General features: G+C 36.0%; 2 protein-coding genes across 2 annotated transcripts in view; both read right to left on the reverse strand.

The window, feature by feature from the left end:
* Positions 1 to 9,494, reverse strand: LOC131430519 (6-pyruvoyl tetrahydrobiopterin synthase). Its single transcript, XM_058595571.1, has 5 exons — positions 9,374 to 9,494; positions 791 to 861; positions 648 to 727; positions 446 to 591; positions 1 to 382 (listed from the first exon to the last, which is right to left on the reverse strand). The coding sequence occupies exons 2-5, from the start codon at positions 853 to 855 to the stop codon at positions 152 to 154; spliced, it is 522 nt and encodes a 173-aa protein (XP_058451554.1). The 5' UTR covers positions 856 to 861; positions 9,374 to 9,494; the 3' UTR covers positions 1 to 151.
* The window catches only part of LOC131430517 (uncharacterized), a 20,728-nt gene continuing 9,652 nt past the window's right edge, over positions 9,455 to 20,530 (reverse strand). The window contains exons 3-5 of the mRNA XM_058595568.1: positions 10,383 to 10,546; positions 10,131 to 10,320; positions 9,455 to 10,065 (exon numbers count right to left, since the gene is read on the reverse strand). Coding sequence (XP_058451551.1) covers positions 9,455 to 10,065; positions 10,131 to 10,320; positions 10,383 to 10,546 — 965 coding nt within the window. The remainder of the gene's footprint in view (positions 10,066 to 10,130; positions 10,321 to 10,382; positions 10,547 to 20,530) is intronic.

A 20,530-nucleotide genomic window follows, 5' to 3' on the forward strand; every position in this document is an offset into this window, starting at 1 on the left:
TTATATGTGAGATAGCTTTATTATACAATTCTCCAAAGCACTTAAAAAAAAAACATTTCGAAGTAATACCGGTCATCTCGTTCCAGCAGTTTCACCGTGCACATTGAAATTGCTGAAATGTCAAAAGTATGCCCATGGTCATCACAGTTGCTCAGCTGTCCGAGTCGGACGATAGATTCGAAGTGCACACATTATCGCTTGTGTTGTTAAGTTCGTTCTGGTGATGATGGTAACTGTTGGCCCCGTCAAATTTTTGTCCCCGATAAATGACTGAATTTTTATCTGTTTCATAGATCTTCACTTCGTACAGCAGTTCCGGCTTCGGCATAACCAACTTTAGACTGTCCCAGATGAAGATTGATACATTTTCGGTGGTGCTTGGCTATCGTCGAAAAACAAAACACAATTTAGCAGGTTCACCTAAAACCGTCAGAAAAAAACCTACCAGATTTTTAAAATACGGCACATCTTTGTCTAGATTAAGGTGATCCAATTTTTTCATGATTGTTTGGTCCATGTATTGCTTTAAATCCGTGATATTCATGACCATTCCAGTTTTCGTGTCCACTGGTCCTCGTACAGTAACCTCGACTGTGAAAACAACACATCAGTTAGAGATCTTTCAGCTGTACAATACTAATACAAACCTGTATAGTTGTGACCATGTCCGTTAGGATTGTTACATTTTCCGTAGACTTGGCGATTCAGTTCCTCACTCAGGAATGGGCTGAAACAATTATGTTTTCACTTTGACAAAAGCTATTAAACATTAGCTAATTCAACTACAAACCTATGTAAACGGTGACAAGCACTGAAACATTCTTTTCGGGTTAAATACACCATCGGTAGAGTCATTGTTTCCTGATGCGGTATCAATAATAAACCAAACAATTTAAACTCGTAAGATAAAACACTTTCAAAAGTTTTTATGCATTCGGCTTGTTTTTGATGAGTAATTTCAATTTGATGCAAGATGGTTAATTATACGGGTAAAGGAAATGTGATTTTTGTCCATAACATTATATGAATGATGTGTTTATGCATGCGATGGTTTAAATTATTTGTTAGTAATTTGTTAAATTGTTATGTTTTGTTATTTTTCTTTAATCAGAAAGTTTCTGAATAATTTATTTTTGATACAATGAGTATACAAAACGACGATTTCGAACGTTGAAAGTATAAATTTTGGCGTATTCTATGCACGGTTTTTGTTACTCACGGGCAGCGCTGCCAACTATACCGATTTCTCGGTATTTATACAGATTTTTGGGCTCGATACAGGAATACAGATATGCATTCTGAAAATACCGACATTTCAATTTTCATACAGATAATTACCGATTTTCAATTTTTGTGTTGGATTCCATAGGAGTAAACTCGGTCGAGCGACCTTTTTTTTTGGTCGCAAAATCAGTTTCCGTACTAAATCGATGTTTGATTTTTCGAGAAAGATGTTGTACAGATAGATTTTTCCGCCAAATACAGTTTTTTGGAAAAACCAGTTGACAGCACTGCTCACGGGGGTACTCATGGAGATGCACTTTGACACAGTGCACTGAGAAAAAAGTATATGACATGAGAATGTTGATTCTTCGCATAGTTTCTTTAAGGACTAAAGACAGTAAGTTTAAGACGTATTTTTTTTACTATTTGCCCGTTTCAAATTAAATTTTCTTTTTTCCTACTTGTTCATCGAAGGTTTATATCATAAATTTACCGACTTTCTCCAAGGATGGACGCAACGACTTTGAAGATTTATGTCATAAATTTACCATAACAAAGTCTACACACTTAGAAAATTTTGCAGTATTTGGTCATTTTTTACCGAATTTTCAACAGCCGAACGTCGTCGGCTGAACGTTCGGTAATCAGTTCGGTAATTGAATTGATTACCGATCGTTCGGTAATTGTTGAACTGCCAAACAACTACCGTAAACTGTAAACCAAATGGATCTAACAGATTGCTCGGTAATTTTTTGTTCGTTTGTTTTCCTTTGGTTAAAACTCTGGATTTTCGGATTTCAAAAAACAGCACAATTTCACAAAAAACGAATGAAGAAAATGGTGTTATTCCACGAAAAATTTAAAAAGTGTCAAATGTCCAGGCTGACCGGAATTATGAGCGCCTTCCCACATTATCAGATCCGAATGGATTCCGAATCAATTCCGAATCGGCGAGAAATTTTCATTCGGAATTTCATGTGGAAATCATAATGGATTCCGAATCAATTCCAACTCCAGTGCAACAACCGATTCCGAATGAACCGGTTCGCCTACAACCGGTTGATTCGGAAATCATTCGGAATTGAGTGAGAAGATGCGGACTGAATTGTCAATTCGTCTTCTTCTTCTTCTTTCCTGATTTTGCATGTTTTCGTGCTGGTTTTCAGTTTATTTTTAAACGAAAACATTATATAACTGAATATACAAATTTAAATTTTCATGTTTTTCGGATATACAGAACTAGTAAATAACCAGTTCTTCTTAGAATCCCAACCCGTAAAAAAATAAACCATTGATTTTACAGCATACACAATTGATTCACAGTTAGATATATGGGTTACAATGCATTTTATTGTATCTTGACAAGATTTTTTTTCATCTCCAACGATTCAATATATTGTTCCTACGATTCTACAATTGAATTTATTGTACACGTGGCGTTTCAAACAATATGCAAACTGTACATTTTATTGTTTTCCAAGAAAACATGTATGAGAAATCTTTATGATTTGAATTGTTACGATACTTAACAACCTATACATTCTATTGTAAAAAGCATTTTCACAATTGATTGAATAGTGTATAACAATACATTAAAATATTTTTCAATGGTCAAAGCAAAATTGTGGCAGCTTTTGTAACAACAAATCGTATTGTTTTTCTACAATATTTTTTATTCGGGAACATAAACTATTGAAATTCGCTGGAAATTAACAAAACGACCTACCTTAGTCAACATCATCCATTCCTCTAGCTGGAGTGTAGTGAAATGGCTTAAGTCGCTTAAATTTCACACTAACACATTCATAAAATGAGCGAATATTCAATGACATTTATAATGTCACTGTCAATCAGGTTGATCGAGCAGCCAACTCAGGCGAAAATTCTAGCACTGAACCGATCGAGCACTAAAAATCATGCAGTCGAGTAAGAATTCATTGCTCATTCCGTCATTTCGATAATGTGGGTTCCAAAACACTGCACAATCCGTCGAGTCCACCAGCAATTATCCTTGAACGCAAGTGGACAAGTGATACGAAATTATTTTCTGCCTATAAGCAAACAAAAAAGCTTTTAGTGGCTTTAAAGTTATAAAAACTTTAGCACCTGTACCTTAAAGATTTTTTCGTTTGGTTAATAAAAAGACACTTACTGAATATTTGAATAACTGTTTGACAGTTAGTTTCATGACAATCACCCGCTTGTGAGGAATTCTGGCAACCGTCAGAATGCTGACTGCACCTTTTGGCTGCTGTCAAAATTGTCAAGGCGAAATTGCGTAATTATCTCGCCGTATGTGTCTTGTTTATTTCTCTCTTCTTTCTTTTTTCTTTTTTTATTCGATTTCATTTGATGTTCGCCAATCCCGCATGTACATACAAAAAAAACTAATCTTCCCAAGTAACAATTCGAATGCCTAATGGTTTTGATTATAATTTATAGGAGTTTTGTAATTGATTTTTCAATCACTACCTGTTTTATGACAACTACAATAAGTGTCTCTTTTGACAAGTAATATCATAGTTTTTAAAGCTTCTTTAAAACCCTTTACCTAGACTAACAACTGAAGTAAATATAAAACAATTTGCACTGGAATAAAACTATGCAAACACTCTTAATATTGCTTTCAAACATTTTCTTTAAAACATTATTGTCAGTTAAATTCTTTCATAAATCTAGTTTTGTGTGTGTGCGTGTTCATTGGATGGCAGTTTCACTCAGAGCAAATTTGAGGGTTGTAAAGTATATTTATGACACATTTGTTGTGGGCTATTTGAGTTATTGCTTCTTGGGTTAAGCGTAATTTGCATTAAAGAAAATTTCATGGCCGCCATTATGATATCCCATACCATAGCATTTATTGACATCAAATATACTTCGAAATGCAAAAACGAATAAAAATGATGGGCTTTAATGATTCATTTTCAGAACGTATACACAAGATTTAATGCCACGAAATAGTTTTATACAAAAATGACGAAGAATCACAAAAAATAATTTTTAAAAATCATGGAGATTTTCGCAAAAAACTGCATTTATTTCAAGGCGATTAGTTATAATTCTTATTTTTACCCAAACATTCACGATAAAAATAAAAGCGCATGAAGTTTTTACGTTCGGAAAAAACCTCAAACTTGTAAATAAAATCTAATATATTCTTAATGGTTGCATTCAAAGCAGACATGACACACACATAGTCATGAAAAATATTATCAAAACGACAATTTATTCCTAGCGGAATTCATTCCTTCCGAATAATTTAAATGTTGATCGTAAAGCTGGTTTCAAAATTTTCTTGAATTTGGAGTTTTAACGCAGGTTTATACTAATTCTTCACTTTGCTTTATAAACCTTATGAAGAATGGTCCACTTGGCAGGAACATGCTCTTATAGAGGTTTTCAGTAGGCTTTCGTGGAGTTTAAAGTTTTAATGCAAGATTTATTATGTAGCATTGAAGACAGCTACAAGTATTTATTAATATTAAAATTGTTACTTGGGTTGAGATGAGGTAAATGAGATTGAAATATTTGTATGTGAGAAAGCAATGTTATTTGCGGCTCTTACACGATCATTAAAAGTGTCATTACTAAGTAATGACATTTCTGCCCAAACGCTCGCCATTACTGCATTACTGTACATTATTACTTTTTAGCATTACACGTTCATTATTAATGATGAGTATTTTTAACTACTCCAGCACGGGGCTTGTAACCAAAATAACTTTCCCTCAGCAATTAAAGAATATTAGCAATATTCTTTATCTACGTTTATCTGAAAATAAATTTGATTTGCCATTGAAACGGTAAGGTTAATGAAACATTAATAATTTAAATCTACATTTTGCCATTTGTAGAATTTTTTTCTCGTACAGTTCTGAAGAGAATGTTTACTTCATGGTTGTCAAATTTTCTCATCTAATACAACTGAAGATATTCAGCACTTCCACAAAAAATAATAAAAAAATAATAAGAAGAAATAATGTTGGTAATGATGGAAAATCCGGAATTCCATCATTACTCGTGTTATTACTGAACTCGTAGACCTTACACGATTATTAAAAGTGTCATTACTTTTAAGTAATGACACTTTTAATGATCGTGTAAGGGCCGCTATTGACAATAATATTTTCCATAATTAGTATATATGAAGCGCAACTGATTGCCTTTCATGTGTACTTTTGATTGAAAAAATAAAACCAGACGCTAAGAGCAAATTCAGCAACTGCAAGATTCATATGGGTGGTCTATAATGTAAATGAAACTGAAACAAACGTATCCCCAGCAATCCGTTTTAGTTTTATTTATTCGACCAGTTCTACTGTCAAATTTAATACTGGTATACACTGCCGTTCTATTTTTTCTATATTTGAAACACATATAAAACGCTGCTGGGGATGCCAGTTTATTTTGTTATAATTTCTAGATTTAAATTTTAAAACTGACAAAAATTATGCATCTAGAACTAGAACACTCTTGAATATGCCCTAAAAATGTAGAGCCGATTCAAAACGATTCTGCCAATCTTGTATGGCAAGAATCCGACAGAAACAGAACCGTTAATAACCGCTAGGCGAAATTCTCTGCCGGAAACGGTTGTTGCATTGGCAGAATTCCGGCAAAAATGGCTGGCAGACATAGCCAGCCGTCTGAGGGGAAATCTTCCCGCCGCATACAAGTGGGCAGTTTTCATACACGGAAAATAAAAACTACCTATTATTTGACTTCTTTTTACTTAATATTGAGTTATTTTGAATCTTTTCTTCCGTTCGCTCCTTCCATTGTTGTCAAAATACAAACAGCAAAACCACCCAACAGTATCAACTTAAAATTGAGTCAATACGACTCAACTGTAGAGTAAATATAACTTACCATTGAGTAGATATAACTAATCTGTAAGTATTTTTTTGCACGTGCCTTACGGAAACTACCTAGATCCACTTTACCAAAAATTAGGTTATTGAACGGAACCTCCAAATTGGGTGGAATGTACTTAAAATTAGGTTGTTTTGCGGTTCCGTGTAGAAGTTCGGTTATTGGAAGATAACTTTACCAAACGGACAGTATGATTTTTACCATAATCGGCGACTATTCAGATTTACCGTATCAATTGTATATCTATTTACAAAATTCTGTAATGAAAACTTACGTAAAACTGATCGTCCGGTAAAAAATTGCATAATTATTGTAAAATAAAACTCATGTATCGAAATATCGATTATTTCTATACAGTGGCGTATTTAGAGGGGGCGAAAGGGGCACTCGCCCCGGGCGCAACGTTTAAAAGGGGGCGGCAAACTAATTCTTTGGATCTTTTTTTGCTTGCTCTAATCATCTTTCCGGAGATGAAGTTCAGCTAAACCAATGTCTAATTTTGCTCCAGACGCCAAATTTCCTCGGTACGCCACTGTTTCTATAGATTACCGAAAGTTCTCGTCAAAAATATTACCGAACAAAGGAATTAAATCTTAGTGTGTAGATAATTCAATTTGAATTCGATTAGAACATACAAACATATATGTTGTCGCGATAAAAATTAAATCTCATATTTTTCCGTGAAACCCAGTCAGTTTCAATGCGTCTGCCATTTTATTCGCCTTGATTTCCTGGTAGCGTTTGGAAAAACAGGAGAACAGGAGAAAAAGAACATTGAATCAACAAGGATCCTAGACACACAGATGCAAAGGGAATTCAGGAAGCCACGGGGTCGATTCCAAATCTGTTCTCAGTCCTTAATTAAAGCGATCGTGAACATTGGTGGTAGAATAATCCTACCACAAGACAAAACAATTAATCAATATTTCTTTATTAAAATCACAATAATCGATTCGATTATATTTTTTCGGGAAATCAAGATTCGAAGTAATATTTCGAACAAAAATTATCTTTTTCTCCCTAACTACACGCAGAGAAATAGAACATGTTTGAAGTAACAAACAGATAGTAAATTTTTAAATTAGATTTATGTTGGTTCCAAGCTAGAATATGATTGTTTTGAACCAATTTCTCCCATCAACATTAACAATGATCTCTGTTTGATTTGAATCAAAATCAAATTGGTGCAGTCAAACGAAAAAAAAAACAAAATTTGTTCAGACTGATTTTATTGTTGCAATCAAAAGATTATTTTTACATGTAAAAAAAAGTTAAGCTGATGTTATTGACAATGTCTTCGTAAAAACTATTTGATGCAGCATATCTTCATCTTGACTTAACTGATGGAGCACCTAATCTCACGGCAATAGTGCACTTAAAAAAAATCTATTATTCGATGTAAAGTGGTTGCAAACGTCAAATTGAATATTTAACGTGACGAAATTAAATGTTATGCGAATATCTCCCAAAATAAATAACATCATTGAAGTAGTACTATTTTTTATCAAATCAAGTACTAATTTTAATCAAATTTTAATTAAAGCAGGGATTCCCAAAGTGGTCGATATCTTTTTTGCGGGGGTCGACGTAAATGAAAACTGATTATGGGGGTTGACGAGGTCTAGAAATAGTAGAAATCGACCCCCTGTTGTTTTATATCAGGTGTACAACTTTGCTTCCGCCGTTTTCCGATAGGTGGCTGTACCGGCTGAGGCTGGTCAAAATACATAGATGATAATGCCTTTAAAGTGAGTGTGTACAGTGCCTAACGAATTGTCATCGCCGTTTCAGTGATAGTTGTTCTTGTTTTCGTATTATTCACACTCGAGAATGTCTGTTTATGTGCCCAATTTTCGCCATTTGCGGGAAGTTTTACTTTTCTGTTACAATTCGAAAAAATGCAGCTGAAGCGCATCGAATGCTCTCAGAAACTTTAGGTGATGCTGCTCTGAGTAAAAGAACGTGTCGGGAGTGGTTTCAACGTTTTAAAAATGGTGATTTCGATGTCGAAGACAAACATGGAGGTGGAAGAGAAAAAACCTTCAAAGATGAACAACTAAAAGCATGGTTTGATGAAGATTCGTGCCAAAGCAAGCCATTTCAAAACGTCTCAAGGCCCTGGGTATGATTCAGAAAGAAAGAAACTGGGTGCCGTACGAGTTGAAACCGAGGGACATCGAACGCCGTCTATTTGTATGTGAGCAACTGCTTCAAAGACAAAATCGTAAGGGGTTTTTACATCGAATCGTAACCGGTGGTTCGATACGATAATCCTAAACGCAGATAATCATGGGGAAAGCCCGGGCATGCATGACACAAGATTAGAGGATACCAATTAAAACTTCAAATCGTTTTTTGGCACTATTTGCCGTGCGGTCTAGCAACAACCTACCTCTAGCATGCTACGCGTAGGACTAGTGATGCCACTTTTCCCTGAAGTCAAATCCGTAGATTTGGCTTCAAGTCTGCTTATGCTCGTGTATGCTCCATTGAGACGAACTTTCCGTGCGAAACTCTTCCGACTGACAAATCATCCTTCCCAATAGAGACAAAACAACTCACTAAATACGTCCAGATGAATTTTTGAGATACCGGTAGTGAGTGTGTTTCGATGATGGTTTAGAATGAAAATTAGTAAATACCAAATACAAAAAAAAAAATCAAAAGATGCGTAAAATTGTTAGTTTGGAATTCCAAGCGATAACGGCAGACTTAAAAAATAAGTAATCGGTGACGATAGATGTTTGATAATTAGACATGAGGAAAAAATATCTCTAACACCGAGGTGACAATATTCAATAATTTTTCTTTGTTATCTAGAGCAATAATAAAAAATTAATGGTCAATAATTTTTTGAAGAAATTATGTTAAATCCGTAGATTTTGAGTGGTCTATCCGTAGATCCGTAAAAAAGACGGAAATCCGTAGATCTACGGATAAATCCGTAGGGTTGGCATCGCTGAAACGTTAACTATAATATCGCTTCAATTTATAAATTCGCGTGCTTCCAACAGTTTCGCTTTTGCATCGGATAACCAATCAGAGAGATGCTTTCACTTTGATATATCGCTTATTGCTTCAAAACCGTGGAACCGTGCCAATGGATGTACGAGAGATTCCAGTAGTATTGATCAAATAGCGATAAATATCAATTTTTTTCAAGATGGTTTATTTCAACAAATGAATAGTTCCACAAACAGCTCGAACTATTGTTAAATGCTCTCATAATTATATGAGTGATATATAATGTTGGTTTTATTAAGGATAAATAGTTTACTATTCTAACTATGGTTTGACTAGATCTTGCTTGACTCGAAATTCAATTATAGATCTTCAGATTGCTTGCCATACTAGCCGATTACTGTCTAAACAGTGATTCGCCAACATCCGGTTGGTATTTGTTGCAAGTGGGAAAACCATTCGGAGGTCGAACGAAGTCTTGGTGTTCTCCGACCTGTAGAACGAGCACCATACCGACGGCAGTGTGCCACTCGAAGTGACAATGCATCAGCCAAAACCCGGGATTGTCAGCTCGGAAGCGAACTACGGTATACCCCTTACTTGGAACCGACACGGTATCTTTGAGCGGTGGGAATGTCGATATTCGTGTTCGACGAAGATCTCGCTGCCGGGCAATGCTTTGTGCGCGCTCGACCGTGATTGGCCGTTGCCGGTTCTGACCCATTTCCATTACATACATCTGGTAACCGTGCAAATGAAACGGGTGGTTGAGCGGATTTATTTCTGTAGTTTGATCCAGTATGTATAACTCAACCAACGAACCCAGCTGAATTTTCAACCGATGGGTACAGATGCAATGCGTTTGTCCTTGACATCGCGCCGGAAGGATGTCTTTGTCGCAAAACATGTCTTCGCTAATGAGATCCGGTTGGGTTAGCAGTGAAAACGGGGGATACGTGAAACTGATGTTATTAATGCCTCCCTGCAGGATGACGTCGTCTCGAATATCTGTATGAATTATTGGTTTATTATTAGAAACATCACTGCCATGAACCTTGTAACTGCTGCCATACTCATGAAGTGCTCATAATTGTTTGCTGAGAAGGCTTGGTCGAATTCCAACGGATAATTTTTAAATGAAAGGAAAAAGCGGTGATCGGGGTCTCCATTTATGATGCCGTTATCGGTGGCGTAGGCTTCGAAATCCGTGATACAAACGTTTGGCTTAGCCGCACCACAGGTCGTGTTAGGATGGTTAGCATACTGAAACCAGATAAATATTATTCTCATCTACACTCATGAGTACGTTTACAAGCTAATCTTACAATCGGATTCTGAAACAAGCTTTCATTATATCTTGTGGTGATGTGGCTGGGAAAGGCCATGTTTTGCTCCGGGACGGACAACGGTTGGTACGAGAGCACAGCAAATTGCTGGATTTTCCTGTATTCACAGGAGCCAACAGCTCTTATGCGTAGCCAGTAGTCATCTGGAAGAGAAAACGGAACGTGTTATTTGCATAATAAACTAATCGTTTTAGTCGATTTTCATAATTGTATAACATCAACAGATGTTATTCTCCTTCATCTGGATGGCAAAATAGACGTCGTAGCGAGGGAAATGTCAGCTCAGGTTCTTATATTGTGCTTGTTGGTTTTGTTATTTCTATTATTACAAATACTAATAGCTTGTCATGCAAAATGCATATTTTGTAAATATTGAATGTTTTTTTAAATGTGAAATGTATGTGTACGTTATATGACCAATAAATCGAGAATAGGTAATTTCAACGATAGTCGCTTCACAGTCATTTAAAATCTCCAACTTCTCCTTTTGTGGCCAGAGTCATAAAATCAAATTGTTTTTTTTTTTTAAATTGATTTGGTCTGATGAAAATAAAGGTCAGATCTAATGTAGGTCTGATAACAATCTCACTTTTAAGGATTACCTTTAACAAATCCAAATGAAGTGCGATGAATATTTCAAGTGTTTACATGTTTTAATATGCAAAAATTCTAAGCTCTACTAATACAAATTTCAAAATCAATTCAGTACAAATCAGGATTAAATGAATACAACCTGTTTAGAATAAAATTCTGTAAATGATCTTGAAGCGTTCTGTCTAGTGACACATATCACTTTAAAGGGTAAACACGAATTCATAGTGACACGATTGGCACATACTTTTTCTCTATTTAACTAAAATCATCCAAACTTTTCGAAGTATTTCTTTACAATATACTATTTTTCATGTTGCTAGAAATATAAAATGGTCCGAAATCGGTTCGCTTCGGATCACAAGCTTCATTTGATCACTTTGAATGCTAAAACCGGATAAATACATTTGTTTTGGAAGAACCGCTTAAGTTTTTGTCCGGGTTTTGCAGAAAAGATGTTTTTAAACGATTCTTGCAATGCAAAATCCATGTCCGGTTTTTGTTCTCAATGTTTTTATCCGATTTTTGCATTTAAAAATACTTAAACGGGTTTTCCAAACTAAGTTGCACTTATCCGATTTTTGCTTTCAGCCGTTCAAATTTCCAAAGAATTTTTTCACTGCACGTGTTGGTGATGGGAGCACATTGCATGAGATAATTTTTTTCTTATCCGATATTTACGATCTGAACAAAAATCAAAATGAAAAATATCAAAAAAGAACTACACGCATGTTTAAAATAACAAAACAGTTAGTAGATTTTCGAGTTTGATTTACCTTATGATCAAAAAAGAACCGGAATTTTCATTTTAAAATTCCCGCGCTTGTCCAATCGATAAACTTTTATTCTCTCAACGTTGACAACACTTTTATACACATTCTGTCAAATTTTGACGCATATCGTACGATTAGCTTGTCCAATCGGTAAAGTTTTATTCTCTCAACGTTGGCAACACTTTTATACATATTCTGTCAAATTTTGACGCATATCGTACGATTAGTTTTTGTTTGGCGTCTATACAAAGAAGTTGAAAAATTTTCGTGTGGCGGTTTTTATAATGGATGAAAATTTAGAACAACGTGCGTGCATCAAATTTTGTGTTGCAAATGGATTTAAGTGTTCCGAAACGTTGAAAATGTTAGAAGAGGCCTTTGGTGAATCGTGTCTAGGAAAAACACAGACATACGAGTGGTATAAATGCTTCAAAGGTGGTCGTACAAGCTTGGATCATGATGAGATCCCTGGCCGCCCAACAACATCTGTTACTGAAGAAAACATTGAATCGGCGAAGCAAATCGTGTTGCAAAATCGTTCTGTACCGATTAGAGAGATTGCTGTGTTGTTGCACATCTTTTATGGATCAGCCGAACACATTTTAACTGACGTTTTGGGTTTGAAACGCGTCGCTTCTCGGCTGGTGCCAGAAAAGCTGAATTTAATTCAAAACCAGCGTCGTGTTGATGTGGCCAAAGAGATGATTTCCAACGCAGATAGTGACCCCTACATTCATCGAATGCATCATAACTGGTGATGAGGTGTGGATTTATGAATATGACGTCGAAACCGCACAACAATCGACCGAATGGCGCTTCAAAGGCGAGCCGTTGTTTTAAATTTTCATCCATTATAAAAATCGCCACACGAAAATTTTTCAACTTCTTTGTATATTCGCCAAACAAAAACTAATCGTACGATATGCGTCAAAATTTGACAGAATATGTATAAAAGTGTTGCCAACGTTGAGAGAATAAAACTTTACCGATTGGACAAGCGCGGGAATTTTAAAATGAAAATTCCGGTTTTTTTTATCATAAGGTATGTTCATTTGAAGCTATATAATGATTGTTACAAACCAATTTCTCCTTCCTTTAACACCAACAATGATCTCTGTTTGATTTGAATCAAAATTTTGGTCTAACCAAACGAAAAATATGTTTGTTCCGGCTGAGTTCATTGTTGAAATAAACTAACTATTTATTACATGTCAACCAAAGTTGAGTTTATGTTATCGGCAATGTTTTTGTTGATTCAATCCAGCTATATATCTGTATCAAGAAAAAGATGGTTTAATTTATCTATGAGCTCATTTGTGTAATGATTCAACTAAGTTTACTGCATAAATGAATCGTGGTAGTTTTATTTCTTATAAACCAGGGCCATTTCTTCCCGCGCGAGTAAACCAGGGTATTTTTTCACACGCGGATAAAGTTTGTAAGCATTTCATGAGAGAAAAATTATCTGTTACTTCTATTTGCTAGAGGGTTTTCAACAATTCAACTGTATGTATTGATAATTAAGAATGTTTGTGAAAACTGCATAAAATTACATAACACATTTTCTTTACAAAAAATATTCAATCTCTGTTTTGAAAGGACTGATGGAGCACCGAATTGTTGAATTCTATAAAAGAAACTGACTCGACTACGTTGAAACTACGTTCGAAACTGGCATCAAACAAACGGTTTGACAGCAGTTAGGGTCGAAATTGGGTTAGGTTTGGCATCAAGCGAAAACGTCATAAATAGAATTTGCATTTGTTTTGATAAATAGTTACTCTGGTGCGGTTTTATAATAATAAAAACGTGCTTCTAGCTGGATGAAGTGAGAGTGAACCATTTTTTATCGTTCCACATGTTTTCTGCATCAATATTCGTTTGTCTCTCAAAAATTGCAACTGAAAAAATTGTAATCGATTGTTTTATTAAAATAAATAGGACAATATATTTATTTGAATAATTAGGACAATTTCAAAAATATACGTATTTGAGTGATATGAAATTTTTGTTTTGTCGGTGGTTGTAGTTTGAGACAGTTCCGATTGATTTAGTTAAAAAAAATGTATGGGTTATCACTTTGAATTCGAAGAATTTCCAAAATAATGTTTAACACGTCGCAGTCGAATAATTATGTTGCCAAAAAGGAATCGTGCTAAAAACAAATTGATCCAAAACACTATACTGAAGAGTACTGTATTCAATCTTTCAATCACTCAGAAACGATTATTTGGAAATTGTGTCTATATTTGATTAAAAGCGTCATTTCATCGACCTTCACTCGAAACCCCTATTATTGGCATATGGCGGTGAAGCTGACTACACAAAAATATCGATATCTCCGTGAATTCAATATGTGGCTTGTTTGATAGATATTACGATAAGGTATCTAAATTTGACACCATATTTAATTTATAAGGTCAATTGTGACAGGTATTGTCAAAAAACTACAAATTTTGACATGAAAGTTTTTTTAACTCAGATCCATCAGTTTGATTGATACATTTTTTCTAAATAAACTGATTATTTTTTCTTGAACATTCATCAAGCAGTTGAGGAGAAAACTGCTTTTGCGTTTTTCAACAATGGCCGTTTTCCTAAGATTGTGAGTATAACTTTAAAAGCTTCGTATTATACTCATACTTTGCTATCCGGACAATAACTCTTGCTTGGTTTTCGCATCCCGAATTCATAATTTATAATGTTGGAATTGTTTTTGTCTTTCTCATAAAGAGGCCATACTTTCCAATCAATGCTTTTAAATTTTATCCGGATCTGACATTCGGTTTCAGAGCTACAGGGTGATATGAACAAAAAATAAGCACTCCATGTACTCAAATGAAGGTCTCACGTATAACGGTATTGTATAAAGACTGTCCCAGAAAGTATGGACGCAACCAAAAACTGCTGCCATTTCGCAATGGTTCAGAATCTGTCAATTTTTATGGCTGCGTCCTGTTTTTTTTATTTAAAAGATATTTTTTATTTAGGCCTATTTGCGTACAAGCTTTACGTGGCCGATTGAGCCGATTTTTTAAACAATTTTTTTTGAGCTGGATCTCGTTGTCACCCTTTTTCTAGGGAGAGAGGAGCTTCCATTTCCCTCCTGCAAGGATTGAGGGGCACTTCGTTCGTGGTTCGTCTCGTCATCCATTGCCGCATCGATGGTATTGTTGTCGATTTCCGTCTTCTTCTCGTTGCTAGTTGCTGTAGATGCGCCTTGTTGTACATTGATTGCAGTTGCTGGTTGGTTGGAGGGTAAGTTATTAACTGCAGCCAGTGTACTTTGTTCTATAGAGGATACTGATGGTTTCGGGGATGCTTCATTGTTGTTGGCGGCTGTCGCATGTGTACTGGGGTTGCTTGGGGTTTGTGTGAAGGAAGCACCGTTGTCCTTTGGTGTGGTTGTCTCCTTGTCCAGTTTATCACATGGCTTACCGTAATGAACAGCTTTTTGGCAATATTGACATGTGGCCATCTGATTGTCATAGGTAACAAGTGATTTGCACGGAATTCTTGTATCTTGACCGAAAATCACATAAGAAGGTATAGGCACAAACGTACGCCATTTTGAATACCGGGGAAAAAGTTATTCCACTTTTCTTTTTCGATAGAAAGAATCTCTCCGTATTGGGACATAGTTTTACGAATATAAGGATCGATGACGCTTGAGGGAAGATCATGCACACGCACTTCTATAACACTATCATCCATATAAACTGGAATGTTGTACTTAATGTTCTCGTGCTCCACATAGTGCACATTGTTATTGTATTTTGCGAATTGAATTGCATCCAACTCTTTATAAAACTGGATATAAACAACATTATTCGTCTTATTGCATTGAAGTAAATGCACACGTTTAATGTCAAGATGCATTTGCTCCTTAAGCAAACCTTCAAGTTCACGTATCGAAAGTCGAATTTTGCACTGCCTGATGTCAACAACAATTGTATTCTTTCGTGTCGGCGGTAGCTTTTGTTCGTTTGGTTCACTCATTTCGAGGTCGTTCTATTGTTCACTACACAATACTGTACTTGGTTCCTTCTGTCCCGAACGTAAGCGGTTTTGTTTTATCGACTGACTTGGATGAGATGTAAAACCGAACTGGCTGTGTCCTGTTGTTTACACTCTTCTCTAACCACTTGTGCAGTTGTTTATTCGTTTTCATTAGTTTGTTTCGAAATGCGTAGACTTTCAGCAGAACAACGTCGAAAAATTGTGTACAAATGGTGCACAGAACGCGGACTGTCACTGAGAAAGATAGCAAAAATGGAAGGTGTAAGTGAAAAAGTCGTGCGAAATGCAATCAGCAAGTTCGGTGAGGATAACACCTTTGAGGATAAATCGAAAACGGGTCGAAAAAAAGGTCTTGCTAACCCTCAGTTGGATAAACGTATACTGAAGGCGTTCGAGCGAAAGAAGGAGGTTTCAGTTCGGGATGTGTCCAAAAAAATGGGGACCTCGAAGTCAAATGTTTTTCGTGCTAAAGAACGTTTGAATCTTCGAACCTATAAGAAGCAGAATCAACCAAAACGTAGTCCGAAACAAGAAGCATCGATCAGGCCGAGGGTTCGAAAACTGTACAATACGATTCTTGCTGGAAATTTGAACTGCATAATCATGAACGACACGAAACCTACGTGAAACTCGATTACAAATCCTTACCAGGACCACAATATTATACGGTGCGAGAAGGGCAAGTGTTAAACCAGTCCGAGACATCGATTGAAATCGAAAAATTTTATAAAAAAACTATGGTCTGGCATGCAATTTGTAGCTGCGGTAAGATTTCGAAACCCTTCATCACCACTGCTTCAATGAACAGCGAAATATACATCAAGAATGTTTACAAAAACTACTTCTACCAATGATTCGAAGCCACACGGATCCTGTTGTCTTCTGGTCAGATCTTGCCACTACTCGAAATCAACGGTAGAATGGTATACTAGCAAAAATGTCATTTTCTTCCCAAAAGACATGAGTCATGAAAGGTGTTATGGCTTTATATACTGCTGTTGAATGTCATCCGGATTTTATTTCCGGTTCCGAAACTACAGGGTGAAGTGTGTTCAAAATTTGAAATCATTATTTAAAACGACGATGGAGAAATTCTTAGAAACTTGGTTACTCAAAACTGTTTCAATGTATAGGATACGATAGTTTATGCCCAAACTAATAATCTTGTTTTTATTCAACATTCAGTTTTATGTTTTTTGAAAAATGCTATAGTAATATTTATAAGATTGAGAAAGGAACCGTCATACCACTAGTTGGATTAAAACAGGTTTTTTGTTTTTAAATGAAATCTACAAAATATGAAAAAATCGCGAGGTTTATGTAGGACTGTATTCGATATGTGTATGAATCGCAATCGATTTGATACCGTTTGACCGTTTAAGATTTATAGTATTGAAAAGGACCCTTCGGTTTCAAAAGGTTGCGTTTGTATTCTAGGAAATAGAATGGCAGTTTAGGACAGTTTTTCAGTGAAAGAAACTATCAAATTCATTCGGGATTCATTTCTGGCATTCACAAGCATCAAATTGTAAAATTCTCTACGATATTACACACTGTTCGGAGCATTTTTCTCGAACGCAACGCAGCAAAATGATAGCTAACGTTTTGTTAATTTCGCATAGAGAAAAGTGCACAATGCTAATCAAATTATTCAAGATTTGCACTAAACCGATGATTTTTACCTTCGATTTGCAAAAAAGTAATCTTAATAGTTCTTTAGATAACATTTAGAATCATTAGAACGGCTGATTTTGTATAATGTTCCCCATCGTTGTCCACTTTTCGTTTTCTTTTTCTCCAATGCAAACGACTACCGGCAAGATGATACAACCACTTTTGTTTGAAGTGAAACTCACACTGCGAATGTCCAACAGCAGATATGCTCACACAAGAACAAGTTGTTGTTTTATCTGCGCTTAGGTTTGATGAAAGGAACCTCATATTCGCCATTGACTTAAGCACCAGTTGAATAGTGCCAGGTGTAATTCCACTGTCTTGGCGTAAATGGCAGCCTGCGCACCCGATGTGTCTCCGTTCATGGACCATCATAGACAATTTATAGATTCTGGTAATTTTAATGTTTCGTGTTTGGACCTATTTTTTCACTATTTAAATAATGTTTTCGTAATAAAGGTGGTATTAACAACAATCTTACAGCTTTTTCCATTCGTTTTATGGAATAATTAGAGAAATTACTGAAATAGGGAAAAAATTATTAAGAAATCAAATCTGGAGCAATTTAGTTACACTTTCGTGTCGAGAAATTTTGAGAATGCTTCCAGGTGAGCATAGTGAAGAAATACGTAGTCCTACGCCAAAAACACATGAAACACAGTGGTGGTTCACACTCTGTAGAGTAGTGTTAAAATTTGCAAGTGTCCATTGCTCAGAATTTGTCACCCAAATGAAAACAACCATAATCGATCTAAGTGTCATCAGAACATCATTTTCGGCGTTCTCAGATTCAAGAATTATGGAAATAACTTGAAAATATAGGGTTCCTTTCAAGATATTTCACTTTTTTCAATTAACAATGGCGCTGTTTTGTAATATAAAAAACTGAGATAGATTGAACACCGTAAATTATCCGGAAAATATTTAATCGATGTATCCTACAGTTTTTTATTCAAATTTCACTATCAACAAGGATTGTTTTTTTAGTTAATCTAAGCATCGTATTTTGATGTGGAACACATCTTTTTTTTCTATATAGGGATGCAAATCAGAAACTCAAGGAAAAATACACGTAGAAATGTGGTCAGGTTTTAAACACTTACAGCTCAGTATATTTTGTATCAATTATTAATATTATTTCATTATTTGATTGGAAATATTTCTACGATTTTATTTGTATGTATTAAGCCACGTATTTTCAATTATAAATAAAAATTACAACGCAACTTTATTATACATTTCAAAACATTTTAGAAGATTTGTATATGCATAAAATAAGATACGGTCGGTATTTTGAAGCGCATCCTGGTTCATAGTACATACTTCTAGCGAGGAAAAAACGAATCTAGATTTTAGCAGCACCTACTTTCCGGGGGATTACCTACGTTAAGTGTTTTTTGCTCCTACCGAAATGGGTGACGATAAAAGAGACGGTGACGACAATAAGTAATTTAAATTAAAACGGTAAATGACCGATCTTGATAGCGAGATTCTCCTATGCACGGAAGTGCCTCTACAGAGATAACATTTTAATTATGCATTAGCTCATCAGATAAGATTTTACTAGATGTATCTTACCGAAATGAGCCTTCAAAATGTAATGCCGAAAAGATCGGTATCGTCTGGGAGATCGGCAGGGCGGGGGGAAGTCTTGACCCCCTCCCTGTTTGTAAGCATTCCCGGAAAGTTGGAAAGGATAAGTCATTTTTCTTCCTACTTTTATCCTCGCCGGTTGAATGAACAAAGCTGATGGACAACAAATTGAGACACCGTCACTTATCTTTATGTCTCTATTATAGGTTGACATCAGCGTCGTGGAAATTTGCCTGCACAAGTCGGCGGCCTACATTTTTAGCATAGTCTGGGCTCAATTTTGGGACGCTCCTTCATGTCGAGGGTGTGTGATGAGTATTTTTGAAATCTGAGAAGTGCTTGTTTTGGTTTTTTTCGGTATCGTGACGAAAAGGCTAAAGTGAAATTCTTTGCTAACAACAACGACCCCGAAAAGCCATGGCATGCTCCGTGCGGTTCACAGCCGATGGTTTCGTCATAGTTGGCGTCGTCGTCGTCGTCGTCGTTTCCCCAACTTCCAAATTCACTCATACACTCTTTCTCACTCGTTTTGACGGTACATACTTGACAAAAGCATGAAAGGATTCAAACCGGAAAGATAGGCGGGAAAAGGGTGGTGGGTTAAAATATTTAGCTTTCGACATCCTTACTGTGTGGCTTTGTCTGTGTTTCTGCTTTCTTTTTCCTCCGGAGGATATGAAGCTGAAAGGGAATTTCTCACTTTGAATGGGATTGCGACCAAAGGAAAGGGGAAACCGTGTGATTGTCTAGATAGTGTTGATTAAAGAAACCGGGGCCAGTATCTTCTAGCGTTTAATGTGCATAAACGGTGCGCTTGGTGCATCACGCGGGCTTCTGCTGCAGATGACAAGGATTAAATTTCACCTTTCTGCTCGGTTGAATGGCGGCTCTCGGGAGATACACGACGCCTGAGAGTCATTGTAATATAATAGAGCCGAGGAAATGGATTTATTTGAATGCAGTAAACAGGCAGCAGCATCCGCTTAATCTCTTGCAGCTCAACAAGCACGCGTCACGCTCTCGGATGTGAATAATGACAGATAAATTGATAACACAGACATCTGCTGAAGATGTCTGCATGCTAGCTTTAGTAAGTGCAGAAGAGCAGAATGACGAATGACGTGACAAAACTAATATTCTGCAAAGAACAGCTTCCATGTTGCTGCAGGCATGATGGATATTCTCTGGACTTCTTTCAATGGTGAAGTTTTGTTAAATTAAAGTATAATTTTTGGTTTTGTTTCTTACTTTTGATTAAATAGTTCAGATGTCGCTTCGCGCAATGAGCAATGTGGTAATTTAATTTGAGCTGTTGCGCACAGATAGGTCGAAGACGAAACATTAAAACTGGTATTATTTCAAGAGAAATATATTACATAGCTCAATCAGCAAATATTCTTCATCAGAGATAATTGCGAAATATAAAAATTCTCAATTGTTTTTAGTTCGTATGTTACGAAGAGTTTCCGAGAAATA

The sequence above is a fragment of the Malaya genurostris genome, chromosome 2 (assembly GCF_030247185.1).
Source record: "Malaya genurostris strain Urasoe2022 chromosome 2, Malgen_1.1, whole genome shotgun sequence".
NCBI classification, from domain to species: Eukaryota; Metazoa; Arthropoda; class Insecta; order Diptera; family Culicidae; genus Malaya; species Malaya genurostris.

Bases quoted from the DNA above. Each gene is read 5' to 3' on its own strand.
- LOC131430519 (XM_058595571.1), bottom strand. From the start codon at position 855: ATGACTCTACCGATGGTGTATTTAACCCGAAAAGAATGTTTCAGTGCT. The intron at 592-647 runs GTTTGTATTAGT...TTGTTTTCACAG, and splicing joins ACATGGTCACAACTATACAG to TCGAGGTTACTGTACGAGGA. The intron at 383-445 runs GTAGGTTTTTTT...TTTCGACGATAG, and splicing joins TGCCGTATTTTAAAAATCTG to CCAAGCACCACCGAAAATGT.